This window comes from Schistocerca nitens, chromosome 12 (assembly GCF_023898315.1).
Source record: "Schistocerca nitens isolate TAMUIC-IGC-003100 chromosome 12, iqSchNite1.1, whole genome shotgun sequence".
NCBI lineage: Eukaryota > Metazoa > Arthropoda > Insecta > Orthoptera > Acrididae > Schistocerca > Schistocerca nitens.
The window spans coordinates 120,501,863-120,522,133 of NC_064625.1; the positions used below are offsets into that span (position 1 = coordinate 120,501,863).

Consider the following 20,271-nt stretch of genomic DNA (forward strand, 5'->3'; position numbering starts at 1 on the left):
AGGATGGAGGCATGGTCGTCAGAGGGAAGCCAAAGATATTCTACTGTAAGTACTGAGGCAGCTTCAAACCAAAGAGGATGCATACAGAAGTAAAGAGGTACACAGTATAAAGATAAACACAACTATGTAGGAAGAAAAGATGAGTGAATGGCTAAAGAGGAGAGGGGAAAAAGGAGAAGACTGAAGAGTAAATGGGGGGGGGGTTAGTGTTTAACGTCCCGTCGACAACAAGGTCATTAGAGACGGAGCGCAAGCTCGGGTTAGGGAAGGATTGGGAAGGAAATCGGCCGTGCCCTTTCAAAGGAACCATCCCGGCATTTGCCTGAACCGATTTAGGGAAATCACGGAAAACCTAAATCAGGATGGCCGGAGACGGGATTGAACCGTCGTCCTCCCGAATGAGAGTCCAGTGTGCTAACCACTGCGCCACCTCGTTCGGTAGTAAATGGGAGTGAGGTTGGTTAACATAGGTTCAGCCAGGGAGATGGCGGGGTGAAAGGATGTGTTGGAGTGCAAGTTCCCATCTCTGCAGTTCCGAGGGACTGGTGTCGTCTGGGATAAGCCAAATGGCACATATGGTGTAGCAGGTTCCTAGGTCCCTAGAATTATGCTGGAGGGCATGCTCTGCTACTGGGTATTGGACATCTCCTATGCGGACAGTTCGTCTGTGCCCATTGGCTGAGCGCATGAACGCGACAACTAAACTGGCTCAGCGCATGAACGCGACAACTAAACTGGCTGAGTGCATGAACGGCTGACAACTAAACTGGCTGAGCGCATGAACGCCGACAACGAAACTGGCTGAGCGCATGAACACCAACAACGAAACTGGCTGAGTGCATGAACACCAACAACGAAACTGGCTGAGTGCAGGAACGCCGACAACTAAACTGGCTGAGCACATGAAACTGTGCAATCATAACATTTGGAAAAATTACTGCTATTCATACTTTCCTCAACTGCTGGAAGACTGTGTGTGTGTGCTAATGAAGCCGAGAGCTATACCAGCAGTAGTGTAGCTACTGCCAGGTCTAACCTAGCCCGGCAGGTCTCAGCACAGGGGCCAGACAAAGTGTGCACTATAACAATTGACCTTCCTTATTTCTGTTCCCTACCTACCCCTGCGATACTTCTGCTGATCGACAAATGAAGTACAAAAGTGCTTGGCAAAATTCAAGAATACAGAGATACAAGTATCTTAGAAATGAAATAAATAGCAAGTGCAGCAGAGCTAAAGTGAAATGGCTGCATGGAAAATGTGAAGAAATAAAAAAAGAAATTACTGCTGGAAAGACCGAGTCAGCATATAGAAAAGTCAAAACAACATTAGGTGCAATTACAAGTAACGTTGGTAACATTAAGAATGCAATGGGAATTCCACTGTTAAACACAGTGGAGACAGCAGATAAATGAGAAGATTACAACGAATGCCTCTATGAGGGGAAGGACTTGTCTAAAAACGTGGAAGAAGAAGAAGCGCGAGTTTAGGGGAAGAGACAGGGGATCCAGCATCAGAGTCAGAATTTAAAAGAGTTTTGAAGGACTTAAGATCAAATAAGGCAGAAAGGATAGATAACATCCCACCAGAATTTCTAAAAGCATTAGGGGAAGTGGTAACAAAATTACTATTCACGTTGGTGTGTAGAATGTATGACACTGGCGATATACCATCAGTCTTTTGAAAACACAATATTCACACAATTCCCAAGATACCAAGAGCCAACAAGCATGAAGATTATTTCACAATCAGCTTAACAACCCATACATACAAGTTGCTAACAAGAATAACATACAGAAGAATGGAAAAGAATGCCAAGGATGTCAAACAGTGGAAAATCCAGTATGAAATGTAACAATATTATGAAAAGGATAGCTGTTATTCACCATGCAGTGGAGATGCTGACATGCAGATAGGCACAAAAAAAGACTGTAGGAAAGTGAGCTTTCGGTTAACAAGGCCTTCATTGAAAACAGACAAAACACACACACACACACACACACACACAAATGCAAGTCACATGCACATGATGACAGTCTCTGATAGCTGAAGCCAGTCTGGCTTCAGCTGCCAGAGACAGTGGGGATGTGTGTGGGGGTTAATGTGTGTGTGTGTGGGGGGGGGGGGGTATTTATGACAAAGGCCTTGTTGGTCGAAAGCTCACTTTCTGATGGTCTTTTTGTTGTGCCTATCTGCAACTCAGCATCTCCACTATACGGTTAGCAGCAACATTTTCATAAAATTGGGGATGTGTTAGATGACGATCAGTTTGGCTTTAGGAAAGGTTTGGGCACCACAGATGCAATTCTGAAATTGTAGCTGATAATGGAAGCAAGACTAAAGAAAAATCAAGACACATTCATCAAATTTGTCAACCTGGAAAAAGCATTCAACAATGTCAAGTGCTGCAAGATGTTTTAAATTATGAGAAGTAAAGGGGTGAGAATGAATACAGGTAATATACAATATCAGGGTGTCTACATGGACAAGGAAAAATAATTCCCGGATTTTTCCCGAATTTCCCGGTTGAAAATACACTTTCTCCCGGGTGAAAATACACTTTTTCCGTGTTAAGTGACAGTATACTTTTTCTCAGCACTTAAAAATCCTTTTATGGTTTATGGTTTTATACACCGGCGTAGAATTTCCCGGTACTTTAGAAAATCAAACTCAGGGGAAAAAACACGTTTTGAAAAGATCTTTGATGTGCAGCAACATATACACTGCATATTTCTGTGTTACGAAGGTATAAATTCGAATTCCACCAAACACCACATGTTACTTTCTGAAGCATTAAAATCGAGATTGTGACGCGCTTTTGTAAGCCAGTCACAGCTCATGTCACCTGATCTCGCCAGCTGATGACAGCATTTGACAAGCGATGTAGTCAGCCAATAGCAAGATCACTCTTAAGTAGTGCGAACACACAAATAAGAAAAATTAATGGCTTAAATTAATGTACAATTGTTGCTACAAGAAAAGCAAAGCTATCACATATAATATTGGTCTCTAAGATTAATAAGCTGCAAGAGAAGCTAAGCTCCCACATATACTGTTGATCTTTTTTCCACGTCATACATCACATAAATGTGCCAGTAAAATTTTTTAATAATGACGTAAATGTCTGATCTTCTGGGCTCGAAATTCTTCATATGGTCGTCCCAAAGAGTTGATTTTTAAATGAGAGTCAAACACTCTGTGATTTAAGAAATTCGTCGTAGACTCTCTCACATAGTTTATCTTACATAAAAGGAAATTTACTTTGAAAGTAACGCTTTTCAAAGCAATATTAGCAATATTTTTCCGTGACCTATTGCAAAGGTACATTTCAGCAGTTGCCACAGAGCGCCAGATAAAAGGCATCACTACACTCGCGCAGCTACGATGACGCAGGAAGCCCGCATGTTCGTACGTGTGAAACATTAAAAGATCTTGCATTAAAACGAATCTAATGTAAAAAACTGTCACGTCACGCTCGTTGGAGGCAATTTGTTGTTAAGAAGCACTGCACAGTCGTCCTAAAGCCTTTGACACACTTTGCTGTTGGCAGACGCTTGTATGAGCACTGTGTTTTGTTGTTGTATATGGCGCATTTTCTTTGCGACTTAAGTTTTATTTTCGTTTTTTTCTCTCGTTCATGTTTTGTTGCTGCAGTATTATTTTGCACAAGCGGGATACAGTAAATTTTTTTGTTGGGAGTATTGGTTCTTACCAGTCAAAATCACAAAAATTTAACTGAAAACTAAAACAATGAAAAATTCCCGGAACTTAAAAACATTCCTGGGTTTTTCCCGGTTTTCTCCCGGATGAAAAATTCCCAGGTTTTTCCCGGATCTCCCAGTTGTCCCGGGTCGTAGACACCCTGAATATGTACAAGAACCAAGAGGGAACAATAAGATAGGAGGACCAAGAACAAAGTGCTTGGGCCAAAAAGGGAGTAAGACAAGGACATAGACTTTTGATCCTACTGTTCAATCTATACATCAAAGAAGCAATTATGGAAATAAAAGAAAGATTCAAGTGGAGGATAAAAATTCGGAGTGAAAGAATATCAATGATAAGATTCTCTGATGGCATTGCTATCCTAAGTTGAATGGAAAAAACTGTCTAATGAGTACAGTATATGGACTGAGAATAAATCGAAGAAATATGAAAGCTATGATAAGTAGCAGAAGAGATAACAGTGAGAAACTTAACATCAGGACTGCTGATCATGAAGCTGATGAAGTTAAGCAATTGTGATATCTAGGCAGTAAAATAATCCATGATGGACGAAGCATGGAGGACATAAAAAACTGACTAGCACTGACAACAAGGGCATTCCTGGCCAAGAGAAATCTACTAAAACCAAATGCAGGCCTTAATTTGAGGAAAATATTTTTGAGAATGTACAACTGAAGCACAGCATTGTATGTTAGTGAAACATGGACTGTGGGAAAGCTGGAACAGGAGAAAATTGAGGCATATGAGGTGTGGTGCTATAGAAGGATGCTGAAAATTAGGTGGACTGGTAAGGTAACGAATGAGGAGGTTCTCTGCAGAATCAGCAAGGAAAGGAATACTGACAACAAGAAAGAACAGGATGATAGGACACACGTTAAGACATAAGGGAATAACTTCCATGCTAATACAGGATTACAGAGATTGGAATACACCCAGCAAATAATTGAGGACGTAGATTGCTAGTGCCAGTCCGAGATGAAAAAGTTGGTGCAGGGTAGGAATTAGTGGTGAGCTGCATCAAATCAGTCAGAAGATTGATGACTAAAAACCTACTCTTTCTTTTTCCAAGCCTTCCCTGTGGTGAAGGCTTTGGAAGTGGCAACAGGAGAGACTAAGATTGTCAGTACGGCGATGTTCGTATGGAGACAAGAAAGTCTTGAAGGGCTATGGGAGTAAACTCGTACAGAAAATCATGGCTGGGTGGGCTCTATAGGTGTAGGGAAGCAAGCCAACTGCCTAGTGGAGAAAGCACATAAGACAAATCCTGCTGGCTAAGAGGCAGTGAAGTGGTAGTCCCACTACTGAGTTATCCCTTTGAAGTGCCCATAATCAGGCCAGGGTACACTGAATCATTAGCAGTCTTCAACAGAAAACAAACCCAGATGGATCTCAGTGGAAATGGCCAAGGTGAAACAAGAGTAACAATTTTGGAATAACAGAATCTCTTGAGCTAACATCACAGAATGTAAGATGTTTCTGTATGGAGGATGTAGAACTGTTCCAGAAGTTTTAAGGACAGGAAAGTGCAAATACGCATATTACCTGAAATGAATAAAAAATTAAAGTGTGTAAGAGACGTTGAAGGATAGTAGTGTTGAAATGAAGAGACACACATACATTTAATTACTCCTCCTCTGACTCACAGCTATTCAAATTGTGCTAGTATCTGTTAACGTCAGAGCAACTACACTTGAAAAACCAGTGAAACAGGTTTGGCAGTCAAGATTATAAATTTAATTGCTGCTTGTTTTCCTTGCAGCAATTTAAACAGTGCTTTCAGTTCCAAATCCAATAATAATGTCATAATTCATAACATATTAAAAAAAAAAAAAAAAAAAAAAAAAAAAAAAAAAAAAGAGAGAGAGAGAGAGAGAGAGAGAGAGAGAGAAACGAAAGAAAGACGTACTTGGGACAATGAATATTATTAATGTAATTCCTACTTGTTTCATACACAGTAATTTATGCTGTGTTATTACAACAGAGTCTAACATAACATCATAATTTGTGGCACATTGGGAAAAAAGCAATGAAATATTTGTCAACAACTATAATTAATGTAATTCTCCTTGTTTACTTGAAGCAAGTTATGTAAATTGCATTACTCACTCCCAAAGTCAGTACAACATTGTAATTCGTGACATGTTTGGAAAAATACACTAAAATATTTCTGAAGGGAAATGTGATTACTTTAATTTATGTGAGTCAAACTGTCACATTCCAACCTAACATAGACTTCGTGTGCAAGCTACAGCTCACCACAAGAACGTTTCTTTAGCTTTCAGATTTGTTGCCTTTGCCAATTCTCAAGGAAACTTTCACATCCAAACTTAACAAAAACCTTGTAATCACTAATATAAACGTGAAAATTAGTCAAATACTGGTGGCAACCAATACTATTATAGAACTTTTGCTCATGTTACAAACAACAATAACAAATAAAAATGAAGAAAAATGAATTTGGAACAAATTTTATTCAGTTTGATTATATTCAGTTTGATTATCCATCAATGTAGCAGCCCACAAAACATCTAAAAATAAATCTGATTTGTTCCCTCCACAGATATTTGAAGAGATAGCTGTCAAAAAATGTCTCCCAATGTACTGTATCATACACAAACCATTTAATAGGAGGCCATGTGCCCTCTGTAATATATGTATGGGCACCTGTTGTCACATTCTTGAAAATGAATTTGTGATTCACAGTAAGGTGCTTGAAATCTTTGTTTTTGACACATTTATGTGTAGAAAAACTGTCTGACATTATTGCTGTCCCTGGAAAAACATTCTCTTTAACAATTTTCAGGAGAACAGCTTTTGAATGCTTACAAAATAACATGAAAACAATTGTACATACATCTTTGAGTAACCCCCGCGCATACCCATCTTTCTATTTCTGTTTCTGACCCCACTCCTAAACTTATTACTATCAACAGATTCATTGACACCAACGATCTGTCCTTCATCACCAAGTTTCTTGCCCTGTCACACACACACTTCCACACTAATTTCTCAACAAAATTGTCTCCAGTCTACCACACAGTTTACTTGGCCAAATGAAGTTCCTGGCATATACATTTTGATTTATACTCATGAACCCACAAATACATAAACTGAAGTATGACACTAATTTTCAACTTGCTTCCAGAAAATAAGGAATTCTTTCAGACAGAGTATTTAAAAAAAGTGACGGCTTTCACTGCACTTACGAATGATTCCATCCACAGAAACCTTTGACTCTTTCAGCACCATTTCTCTACCAGACTTTCATGTCTTGACAATTAATTCACCAGATATGTACTGTCGGATGATGTCACCATGCGAAACCAAATAACTTAAATCGTATCACTTTATGGACTCCAATTCAATGATAGCAAAAATATCTCACAAAACTAAAAACAAAGATGATTAACTTACCAAACGAAAGCATTGGTATGTTGATAGAGACACAAACAAACACAAACACACACACCAAGGTGGGAAACCAGGAGGTAGGATAGTTTTTTGAGGTGGAGGGTGGCATGCTGTTCTAATTTGCGGTTGGCCTGTAGGAGGATGCTCCGAACAGCCGGTGTGGTTGTGGGAGAGGAAAGATTGAGGAATTTTATTAAGGATAGGAGTTGACGGGTGTGGTCATTGGCTGAGTTGATGTGTAGGTGAAGGATTAGGCGGGTGAGGGCTATGGATTGTTCAGTTTGGAACTGGTATAGGGACTGATGGAAAGAAGGGTTACAGCCATGTTGTCTGTGTCTCAACATACCAACGCTTTAGTTTGGTAAGTTACATCATCTTTGTTTTTAGATATATTTTTCCCATGTGGAATGTTTCCCTCTATTGTATTCACAAAACTAAAAAATACACACTGAACAACAGAAAACAACACAATGGTTTCAATTTTGGTGCTAAAAATACATTGTCTCTTTTCTCGCCTTTCACCGACTATGTGTGAAACTATCATCCCATTGGCTATGTGACACTGACATGCTATTAACCTATGAGCAATACAGAAACACCACTGTAACTGCTGCTGTCTGAAAGTGCTCTTTCAGCCAACCAGGCACAGGCACACGCACGCACACACACACACGCACACGCACACACACACACACACACACACACACACACACACACACAAACCCAATGCAAACACTCATGTCCACAGTCTCTGGCTACTGAAGCCAGACTCATTACATTCCATCCTGGATCTTCCACTTTAAATCGACTTAAGGTAAAAGAAAATAAAACGTAACAAAAAAATGAATATCAAAGAACATGTCTTTCAATTGGTAAAATATATGTTATTAAATCTAAGAGTGTGATTTATAAAAATTAATTTCTGGTAAAGAATCTTCCACCATATTTTAGATTCTAACAGCACAATCATTTTCAGTTAAATATCAGTTGGGTTTAAGTTGTGCACTACAAAATAAGGTTGACAGAAGCAAATCCAACAGGTGCTCAAAAGCACACTTACATACCAGACTAGCTTCTAAGCATACTCAAAGCTTAGCTAATGTCCAAATTACTCACCAGTATAATAATGTCACATCCCATACATGTAAGGAGACCCTCCATGACACAAGCTGTGTAGGGTGTGAGAGGAAGCAGCTGGCAGAAGGAAGGATACGTCTCTGATTCGCACTTCCAGTCAATCACATGGGTACAGTCATGTGCAGGAAAAATGCAACGTAGTTCGTTGCAGTCTGGAATGCTTGGAACTGGATACTCACTGAAACAGTTAAGGGAAAAAAAGTACAATATTTTTGTTAGAACAGAGATGACATAATATTGCTACTTTGTTTGGGCAAAGTAATACCAACACCCCATCTCGGCAATTGGACAACTCAAATAATGGCATCAGATGGAATGAATAAAAAAATTGTAATTAGGTCAATGGTATGAGTTTCCCAATGAAACTGTATCAATTCCTTAACAGAAGTTGGAGGAGGAGGAGGAGGAGGTTACACGCCTTAATTGATTATGCAATACAGATAGCTCAGCATTACACTTATCAGATGGTTGTGAAAGCAAGTTATTTCACATTTATGTTCATTACACTGAGGTAACAAAAGTCATGGGATACCTCCCAATATTGTGTCAGACCTCATTTTGCCAGGCATAGTGCAGCAACTCAACACAGCATGGGCTCAGTAAGTTGTTGGAAGTCCCCTACCATAATATTGAGCCATCTGTCTCTACAGCTGTCCACAATTGCAAAAGAGTTGCCAGTGCAGGATTTTGTGCAGAAACTAGTCTCTTGATTATATCCCTTATTATGTTTGACGGGATACATGTCGGAAGATCTAGGTGGCCAAATCATTCGCTTGAATTCTTCAGAATATTCTCCAAACCAATGGGAATCAATTGTGGCTTGGTGACATGGCACATTGTCATCCATAAAAATTCCACTGTTGTTTGGGAACTCCACGAATGGCTGCAAATGGTCTCCAAGTAACCAAATATAACCATTCCCAGTCAATAATGGGTTCAGCTGGAGCAGAGGACCCAGTCCTTTCCATGTACACACAGCCCACACCATTATGGAGCCACTACCAGCTTGCACAGCACCTTGTTAACTTAGATCCACGGCTTCGTGGGAACTGGGCTGCACTTGAATCCTCCTATCAGCTCTTGTCAACTGAAATCAGGACTCATCTGATCAGGCCACGGTTTTCCAGTTGTCTAGAGTCCAAATGATAAGGTCATGAGACCAGGAGAGGCACTGCAAGCTATATGAGCAAAGGCACTGGAATTGGTTGTCACCTGTATAGCCCATCAGCACCAAATTTCGCCATACTGTCCTAATGAATATGTTCGTCATATGTCCCACACTGACTCTGATAGTTATTTCATGGAGTTTTGCTTGTCTGTTAGCAGTGAAAAGTTTACGCAAATGCTGCTGCTTGCTCTCAGTCATTAAGTGAAGGTTGTCAGCCGCTGCATTGTCTGTGGTGAGAGGTAATGCCTGAAATTTGGTATTCTAGGCACACTCTTGACACTATGGATCTTAGAATATTGAATCCCCTAACAATTTCCAAAATGGAATGTCCCATGCGTCTAGCTACAACTACCCATTCAAAGTCTGCTAATTCATGTCAGAAACATTTTCACATGAATCACATGAATACAAATGACAGTTCCGCGAATGCACTGCCCTTTTATACCTTGTGTATGTGATACTACCACCATCTGTATATGTACATATCACTATCCCATGACTTTTGTCACCTCAGTGTATATCAATTATGGTGGGAAAGTTGCTTAGTGAGAAATGATATGAGATTGTCTTGTCTACGTGCCTATAAAATGAAACAAAAGTATTAACTATGAAAAAATGCATGAAAGAGTACACATTTCAAGCAATAATAAAATAACAGAACAAACTTTATGTTTATGGGAAGCCATATTTTGCAATTTGCAAACCAAACAAACAGAGAAAATGTAACAAGTTGGAATAAATTAAACAGAATATTAATAAGAAACTTTCATAAACAAATGACAAGAATCATAGTTCACAATGTTATATTGAAACTGGAGCTTCTATATGCGTTTAGTAGAAGTTAAGAGTTAGTGATCCTGCCTAACCAACAGAGTTATTTTTCAAACATGAAAACGCTACAAGAATCAGAAGTGCGCTCCCGTGTACAGGTAATATTGTTCTCTTTGACAAAATGATGAAAGCAGAATAAACAGTGCACAGACGAGAGGTACTTATATTTCCTAATTGGCGTAATTTTAAAAGGCAGAGTTAAAAGTGAAAAGAAAAGAAGATCATGAAAAGTAAAAGAAATGGTACATCATATTCTAACCAGACTAAATGGCACTAGTGTTTTACTCAAACAATAGAGAATATGTTGAAATATAACCAAACTCAGAAGGTGAGAATAGAAAAGATCTTGTCAACAAAAGATGGAACAGTTTGTGTAGGCGCAGAATGGGGTTGTATCCAATATTGCTAAAAGAGTCATGGTTATAATGAAACCAATATTGGACATTTCTAGGTATGCAGCTGAGGACAATACCATCTTTTATTATCCAATCCCCCACTGGGAATTGAGCCTGTGGCTCCAAATGGAAATGGTTTCATGGGGCATATAACCAGGCATAACTGTATTTGAAAATAAGCATCTACTGCAATTTGTGATCTTAGTAAAGCTTTTACCTAAACAGCCCTTAACAGTTTACTTGGGAAGTTGTTATTTTATGGCATACACAGGCTGTCTTTACCTGTAATCATGTCCTATTTCTGCAACAAGAGGCAGTGTGTTTCATTTAGAAATAGATGCTCTTCACAGAAGGAAATTAGGACTGGTGTGCCACAGAGCTCACTCCATTTCTTTTCCTCATTCCAGTTAATGATTTTCCATCTCATCTAGGAGCTAATCTCCGCAGAAACAAAACAATCACTCAGTTTGTCAATAGGACAAAACAAAACACATTCATATTTTCATAGAAACAAATGGTATTTGTCCCAATTACACCTCACCTCGGATCCTTAACTCAGTGAACACTACCTTCAGTTAGCTAATGCTCCACTCTTTGATGTAAGACATATATTCCTATCAACACTTTCACACTTACTAAAAAGCAACAGCCACCTAAAAAACTAGAAACAGACTAAACAGAATATCATACCTGTACACGGGAGCACACTTCTGATTCTTGTAGCGTTTTCATATCTGAAAATAGCTGTGTTGGTTGGGCAGGATCTCTAACTCCTAACTTCAACTAAACTCATTTTAAAACAGCAGCTCCACCCAAATGTCCCACAACTTGCCACCTATACCTCACGAGCACTGCAACTGGCTCCTTCATTTCCTGAGCTCCACACTAGTCCATTAAATTATTTAACATTCGGGTCTTTCAGCCAATCGGTGTTGGTGGCCTCATGCAGGCAATTTCAATGGCCATTTACCACATGTATTAATCACTGCTCTGCAAAGTACTGCTTCCTGCCACAGGTGTTCAGATGTTTATTTCCAACAGATATTTGGAAATTCCTGCCATCACTCACCCTTGAGGCAGCCTCGTAGTCCTACAACATGACAAAATGTGGGATGACTAAGGAAACACCATCCCATCATTTCTGGGCTGGAGAAAACCTCCTTCCTACCGGAAACTGACTTCAGCATACACAGGAAATTGCTTTCTGGCAAAGACCAAAAATGAACACAAACTACCTAGTTTGAATCTTTTAAATCAATTTCTAAAATCTGCTCAGTACTTGCCCTAAAACATTTTTTAAGTTAATGATTATGATTGGTTTTTGAAACACCCTTTTCTACAATGTAAGAGAACCATTTAAAATAAACACTATTGATATTAATTTTTAAGACTACTGATAAAGAATTGGATTTAAATTGTAAGATCTTTTCTGTAAAAATACCCTGTTACTGATTGTACATGTAATGACTGAAACTATCCCGCTGCAAGTTGCCAACAGTTAAAAAAGAATTATTGAAATTATCCTTTATTTCAATGTTCCAATAAAGCTCTAAGAAAACCATAGTGTGGCTTTGCAAGCCTCCACATTTGGAAAATTATAATTTTTTGTACAATTGGGTTTTTTCTACATCAAACCAAGTTGTCCGACTTTACATTGGTCAGTGGTCGAGGATTGTGCCTACAGCTTCCCTGATGCCTCGCTTATATGTCCATCTGGTTTACATGAGATGGGGCGAAACAACAATAGATTTTGGTCAGTACACCACGAACTGTTTCCACTGACATTATGTTCTCGGAACAAACACTAAACATATTTGTTACTTCAAAATTGATGTTTTCCATATTAGAAGTAATGTTCATCTTTAATGTCTCCCCGTTTCAAGTTTTAATTTATTTGTCTATTTATTACACTTGAAATGCACAAGTAACTGTAACCAGTCACTTTTACTTATCTTTCCATTGCAAATTTTGGAGGATTGTGGTGCAGTTAGATTCATTTACATTAATAAAACAAGGGTGATTTATTCATACAGTTTTCTGGACAACTTGTGGCACCAACTGGCACCATAAGATAAAAACAAATTATTTTAGTACATGACTCCAAAACATTATAGTAGTAATGTGAGTGATTTGATAGATTCCAACTCTGCATGATCCCACAAACTGCTGCATGTTAATTCCTTCTCTCCTGCACTATCTCCCAAAGATATTCCAGGTAGGAATCCATTACTTCTCTAATGCTGTTAATCCATCTTGTCCTTTGCCATCCACTTCTCTACATTCAAACTTACCCAGCATTAAGGTCTTTTCTAGTGAATCGTGTCTTCTCATGATGTGCCCAAAGCAGGTCAGTTTTTGCTTCTGGTTTTATTTGCCAACAATGTATGAAAAAACACACAGCTGTTAATCATACAGAAGACACATAAAGTTGCAGACAGGTACAATTAAAAGACACTTACGTAAAGGTTTCAGTGACAGCCTTCATCAGTAAAAGAGAGACACACACCATTTACAAACACAAGCAAGCACGCCTCACGCACACACGACTGCCAACTCCAGCATCTTGGGCCGGCATTCTGACCCGAGATGCTAGAGTTGGCAGTTGTGAGTGAATGGTGTGTGTCTTTCTTTTTTATATATGAAGTCTTCACGGGTTGTCAGCCGAGTAGCGTCGTCGTCTTGTAGCAACGTTTACTGATGAAGGCTGTCACCGAAACCTTTACATAAGTGTCTTAATTGTGCCTGTCTGTAAATTATTTGACATGTCTTCTTTACGCTAAGTAGTAATCTGTCTTTTCCTACATTGTTGTTATTCCTCTCTGGAGTTTCCATTGTTTGGTTTTATTTGCTGCAATACCTCTCCATACACCCAACCACAAATCATAGACTGAAATAATAGGAGATGAAAACAGACACATTTTAAAGTAGAAAATGACCCGAAAGTTTGAGTGACCTTTCAAACTTTCCCCAGTCTAATCCTCTTTCCTCCACAAAAAAGGAACTAACAGTTCCGCGAGCTAGACACAATTTTTTCTACTTTCAGATGTGTATGTCAGTAGTACTCAGAATATCAACTCTTGAAGATAGACCTAAGTACTGGTCCAGTATTATGATTTGTAGTCATGCAATTTATTTGTTGATTCAAAAGCTTAAATGTGGGAAGTGATGAGAGAAAGAAAGAAAGAAAAAGCTAACACATCCCTCTTCAATGACCTGTCATAGCATACCACATCTAACAACAGTACAGTGATACAATTCTGAAGTGTCAATGCACTATCAGTGTGATTTATAGACTGTACTACACGTAATATTAGGATTACATATGATGGGCTTTTTACAACCAGATAACAGCGCACCCACATTTTGAATGACTGCTTTTTAAATCACAGTGACAATGGAATTAGACTATGGAAAACAAATAGTAGTTTTATAAAATTATGAAAAAAAATTGCACGGCACTACCTACCTTCAGGAGAAATGTCAGATCTGCTGATAGACAAACGTTAGTGTAATATCATTATCCAAACTTTCGAAACTAATAGTTTCTTCATCAAGGAGAACATGGGATAGACTGACAACATTAAAAAGAAAGGGCAGTTCACTTAGACCACAGTTTCAGAGGTATCCTCATGAAACTTCCTGGCAGATTGAATCTGTGGGGCAGACTGGGATTTTAACCTGGGACCTCTGCCTTTTGCGGGTGAGTCCTTCGTCGACTGTGTAATCTGAGCACTATTCACGACCAGCCCTCACAGCTTTACTTTTGCCAGTACTTAATCTCCTACCTTCCAAACTTCACAGAAGTTCTCCCACAATTTTGCAAGAATGACATTCCTGGAAGAAAGGATATTGTGGAGAAACAGCCATAGCCTGATGGACGGTCAGTACAGCACTTGCCTGAAAAAGGCAAACGACTCAAGTTTGAGTCTCATTCTGCCACACAGTTTTATTATGCCAGAAAAATTCAAATCAGAACACAAACCCCGCTGCTGAGTGAATATCCACTCTGGAAACAATCCCCCAAGTTGAAGCTAAGCTGTGTCTCTGTAATGAAGTTTGGTGCGTAGAAGATGAGGTACTGACAGAAGTAAAGTCATGAGGACAGGTTACGAGTCATGCTGGGAAGCTCAGTATGTAGAGCAATTGCCTGTGAAAGGCAAAGATTTCGGGTTTGAGACATTTAAGCAATTGTTCTTCCTGCAATCCATACGTAAAGAGAATGGGTAAAAGCCCGAATAACTGTGCAATGAGACATGCACTTCACAGTGCTTTGCAGAGTATGTGTACAGTTGTAGATGTAGGTGTGTGTGTGTGTGTGTGTGTGTGTGTGTGTGTGTGTGTGTGTGTGTGTGTGTGTGTGTGTTTTTCTGGTATACCTGAAAGGAAACACATCCTTTTCGCAATGTTTAATCAGTTCGAATTACCTGTGAAGGAGCGCCGTAAACACCCGCCCTGCATGAGCTCGCACCCTCTCGATCTTCTCCAAGCAATGCTGTACCACTCCAACCATTGTGCGGCTGACGGTGTCTGGACGAAGAGCTTCTGGCATCTCCCGTGCCAGCAAGAGTACCACAACCTGTCACACGTAAGTAGTAAGCAGTAACAAAGTATTCATAAAAAAAAGGTTGAATTGCAGTTCTCTGTTTTGCAAACAATTTGTTACTGTGTGCTTCAAACCTAAAACAGCAGCTCTCCATACCAGTCTATTATGTGCATGCCTCTTCATATCTGAACAACTACAACATTCACTTGACCTTGGTTATTTTACTCAACTCTTGATCTCACTCTACAATTTTTAACTCCCACATTTCCTTCTCCTGTTTCCAATCTGATAACTTCTTGACACCTCGGAATATGTCTAATCAACCGATCCATTCGTTTAGTCAAGTTGTGCCGCAAATTTCTTTTTTCTTGTATTCTATTCAGTACCTCATCATTATTTAGTCTTCAGCCTTCTTTTGTAGCACCATATTTCAAGAGCTCCTATTCTCTTACTTCTAAACTGTTTATAATCCGCATTTCATTTCCAAACAAGGCAACACTTCAGACAAATACCTTCAGAAAAAACTTCCTAACACTTAAATTTATATTCCATGTTTACAAATTTCTCTCTTTCACAAACGTTTTTCTCAATTTCACCAGTCTGCACTTTATATACACTCTACTACTACCAACATCAGTTAATCTGTGGCCCAAACAACAAAACATATCGATAAAAAATCTACTCTCCAAGCGGCGGCAGAACTCACACATAAAAGATTGTTGTGATTGGCAAGCTTTCAGAGCCAGTGGCTCCTTCTTCAGGCAGGAGGAGGTCTTCAATGCTTCTGCCTGAAGGAGGAGCCACTGGCTCCGAAAGCTTGCAAATCACAACAGTCTCTCATGTGTGAGATCTGCCGCCGCTTGGTGAGTAGATTTTTTTATCTTCCCAATTAAACAATTTTATCAATAATTGATTGTTTTCATTGTTATAAAACTAAGATTGAGATTTCTTGATCTAATTTTCTCAGCATCACCTGATTTAATTCTACTACATTCCATTCTAACAATATGAAATGAATAAGACTACTACTATCCACATAAAGGAAGCACCGAGTAACAGATGGGCACATTAAATAAAGGCTAATAGATATTATTTAGCCATTGGATTAAGTCCTTCATCAGCTGTAGATGAAATGTGCGTGTGGGTGTGTGTGCGCGCGCGCACACACACACACACACACACACACACACACACACACACACACACACACATATTCCCACATGCGTAGCTCACACACACACGCTCACTGTCATCTCCACACACTAATGGCCAGCTGACGATGGTAGCACTTACCTTTGGGATAATACAAGGATATGGTGGGAGCAGTTAGGGCCAGCATTGTGAGGCTGTGTTATGGGATAGCAGGAGGGGGGGAGGAGGGGTGGAGAAGGAGCATCACAAAGGGATGAGGAGGAAAGTAGAGAGGGGGAAAGACCATGTGGGTTAGTTGGAGGGACAGAAGGCATGTGCAGAACTGGAGTGAGAGCAGGGAAATGAATAGAGGCAAGTGGTGGATAGGGACTGACGAAGGTTAAGGCCACGGGGATTACAGGTATGAGGGATATGTTGCAGGGAGAGTTCCTACTTGATGTAATTCAGAAAAGCTGCTGTCAGGAGGAAGAACTCATGTGGCAGGGGCTGTGAAGCAGTTGTCAAATTGAAGCACGTCGTGTTGTGTGGCATGCTCGGCAACCGAGTGGTCAAGCTGTCTCTTGGCTACAGTCTGGCAGTGTTATTCATGCAGACAGAGCTTTGTTTTACTTCTGTTCATCTTATAAGCTCTATTTAACAAACCATCCACTTCATGCAACTTATCTTCCGAGTCCTTCACCGTATCTGACAGAATTACAATTTCACTGGCAAACTTCAAAGTTTTTATTTCTTTTCCCAAAGTTTAATCTCCTTTTCAAATTTCTCATTGGTTTTCTTTACTACCTGCCACTTGTACAGATTCAAGAACATGGGATATAGGTTACAACCCCGTCTCACTATGTTCTATACTACTGCTTCCCTTTTAAGTTCTTTGACTGCAGTCAAATTCCTAAATTTTAAAGAGTGTATTCCAGTCAGTTTCATCTGGCATTACAATTATACACATTTTTTGGGTAAACATACTTTAGTTTATCACTTACACAGTACTATATGTCTCGGGTGGAATACAAACAGTGAGAGCAAAGGATACCACAAATCACATACATTTTCTTACTCTATAAACTTCTTTTTCACTTTTCAATGTAGTCTCTATTTTTGGCTTTTTCCAGTATATGTCACAAAGTAAAAGTGCTCGGATGAACAAACAGAGTGTCACATCAGACATGCACAATATTTTCACAACAAAATGAGTTTTTATCATCCGGTGCACCAACAGAACCTGGCCATCACCGATCAAGTTATGGAAGTGATGGGGTGTGATGCACATTCTGTCTAAACACCAATACAGCATTTCTCCTGGGTAGTGTAAAACATAATTCATGGCTCACCAAGCTGCAATCCCTCGCCCGTGTGGTTTATCATACACAGGCAAATCAGTCAGAACAGTGGATGAACGCAGAATGGTACACACAGACTTAAGATGACCGAGTTAGGGAAACTTCATAAATTTCAACTATGCAAAAGTACTGATATACACCTCCAAATTATGATTCCATGACTCTATCATAACAGAAATAATTGAAATTGAAATCACAGGCAGTCCTATTAAACTAGCCTCAGGGTACTGTCACAGCAAGGCATTTAGGGAATCTGCATCAGAGTACTTGAATGGAAAAGTAGCAAGTTGGACAGAGTAATGCTGGGGTGCCATATGTATCAACAGTGAGCCAAGTGGAAGCTGGGGCACAGAGTCAGTACTGAACTACATTTTGTGGTTGAAGGGCAATTTTTGTCAGTTTTTGCTTTCAAATATATAATTACAGAAACAGGGTTCTGCCTTATTTTATCTGGAACTCTTCCATTTTGTCTGTGTTTGCACAGAAAAACAACAATGTGGGAACTATGGGTTCACCTTGATGCAAAACACTTCTGTTGTTTATTTATTTTTTCCCCCAAACTAGTTTCAGCGAAAAATATCGCCACCATCAGTGAGTTTTTAAAATCTTATTTACTATACATTACAGCACGGTTTTAAGATTTTTGTCACTGTTTGCTGCATATTTTCTGTGTTTTTCTGTTGCTGTTTTTTTTTTCAGCATACATCATGTCATCTGCAACTGTGTGAGCAGCTGTTAGTAAATAAATGTACCAGTTTCACACAAGTTCCACAGGATAAACAGAATATCTCTTAAAACAGAAAACTACACACAGGAAATAAATACACTCAAGCAAATTGCCATCAGCAAATTGCCATCAAAAACGACTGCAAAACAGACATAATAAACAAACTCAACAGCAAGGTAAAAACGAAACACAAAAATAGTGGCCACCCGCGCAAGAGCACAACCAACAGATCTGAAAACCTGGGGCAGAACACGCAGACTGCACCACATCAGGAAAAATAAACAGATGGTACACACTAACATACAATAATAAAATATCACATAAAATTGGAAACATCTTCAAAAAGCAAGGGATTCCAATAATATTCAGAATGAATAACACAGTTCAAAAAAGGCTCAGACCAGACAAAAGAACCTCAGATGAATTCAGCAATGCTGGAATATAGCAACTCACTTGTAACTCCTGTCAGGTCCAATACATACGACAAACAAGCAGAAATTTCTGAACTAGGTACACGGAGCACATGAGAGTTCTAAGGAGTGACAGCACGAATTATACTTTTGCAGAAAAGTAATGAACAAAAACCATGACTCCACTAATACCGAAAGTGATCTACACATCCTGAAACATAGTCTATATGACAAAAAACAGTAGAATAAAATTATCACATATAAAAGGCTATAGTGAAAGGGAAAAATATAATACATGAAAACACAAAACTTTGCAACAACACACTCTTTACAGCTCTGAGAGAACTGACCCAGAAGGACTGACACAGAAGAGAAAGCACACACACGCAAAAGAACTATTCCCCACATTACACACAGAGACATTAATGAGGAACAGACGACGTCAGAACTCCCATTACAATTTTCATATCCTTCTTGCGACAAGTGATACACTTCTCATGATGCACGCAAACAGCAAGATGATGTAGAGTTTTGGATTATGAACGAAGAGCAGAAGTTATGTTTTTCTGTATATAAAAGTAGCTGCAAGCCATCCAATGAAAGTGAGTAAACAAGAAATTAAGTAACATGAAAACTGTATCCACAACACTAGCAAAATCCCAATTGTGTAATGCTGACATGTGTAAGTTCATGTTTTTTTTTATTTCTTTACTAACAGGCAATCACACAGTTGCAGATGCCAAGAAAAATGGCAACAGAAAAGCTGTAATTTATAATAAATAAGATTTTTAAAAACCCACCGATGATGGCGATATTTGTTGCTGAAACTAGTTTGGGGGAATAAATAAATGAACAACAAAAGTGTTTTCCATCAACGCGGACTCACAATTCCCACATTGTTGTTCTGCCTTAGGCAAACAAAATTTTCTTCTTTAACAGCCACATGTTTCAGTGAAGTTTTAACATTAGTGGGTTCATTTTCTTTTCTGTCGAATAACAGGTGTAAGTTTTGCATGATAATGTATGTAATTTTGGGATTATCGTATTTGTATTCCCAACATTCTATACATACTGTGAACATATGTAGCTATTGATGACCTTTGTAAATTTGTGGGTGGGGGGAAGGGGAGGTGAGGGTGTATGTAATTTGTTTGTGCTAACTTCTTTTGTTTCTATATTATAATGCCTCAATGTAAGCTGTCTTTTCTAAAATGCACTGTGTCACTTTCACAAAATATTACATGTTCTGCCATCTTGTTTTATGAGTTCTGGTCAGGAATTTCAACTCTGTATTGGCAGCTGGCCCTGAGGTGGGCACCCACATGCTTGCTTTTGTTATATGTATGGGTCTTTCGATAGTTCTTTCAGAGCAGAAAAACAGAGTCGCAGTGCAGGTGGCTTTGTAATTTTTTTAATCCATTATTATTTGTTTTCCTGCT

At 39.1% G+C, this 20,271-nt stretch overlaps 1 protein-coding gene across 1 annotated transcript in view; it reads right to left on the bottom strand.

Moving 5' to 3' along the window:
- LOC126215339 (tubulin-specific chaperone D) overlaps positions 1–20,271 on the bottom strand; it is a 196,441-nt gene that overhangs the window by 19,777 nt on the left and 156,393 nt on the right. Inside the window, exons 15-16 of the mRNA XM_049942023.1 lie at positions 15,088–15,239; positions 8,249–8,447 (exon numbers count right to left, since the gene is read on the bottom strand). Of these exons, the coding sequence (XP_049797980.1) occupies positions 8,249–8,447; positions 15,088–15,239 (351 nt within the window). The remainder of the gene's footprint in view (positions 1–8,248; positions 8,448–15,087; positions 15,240–20,271) is intronic.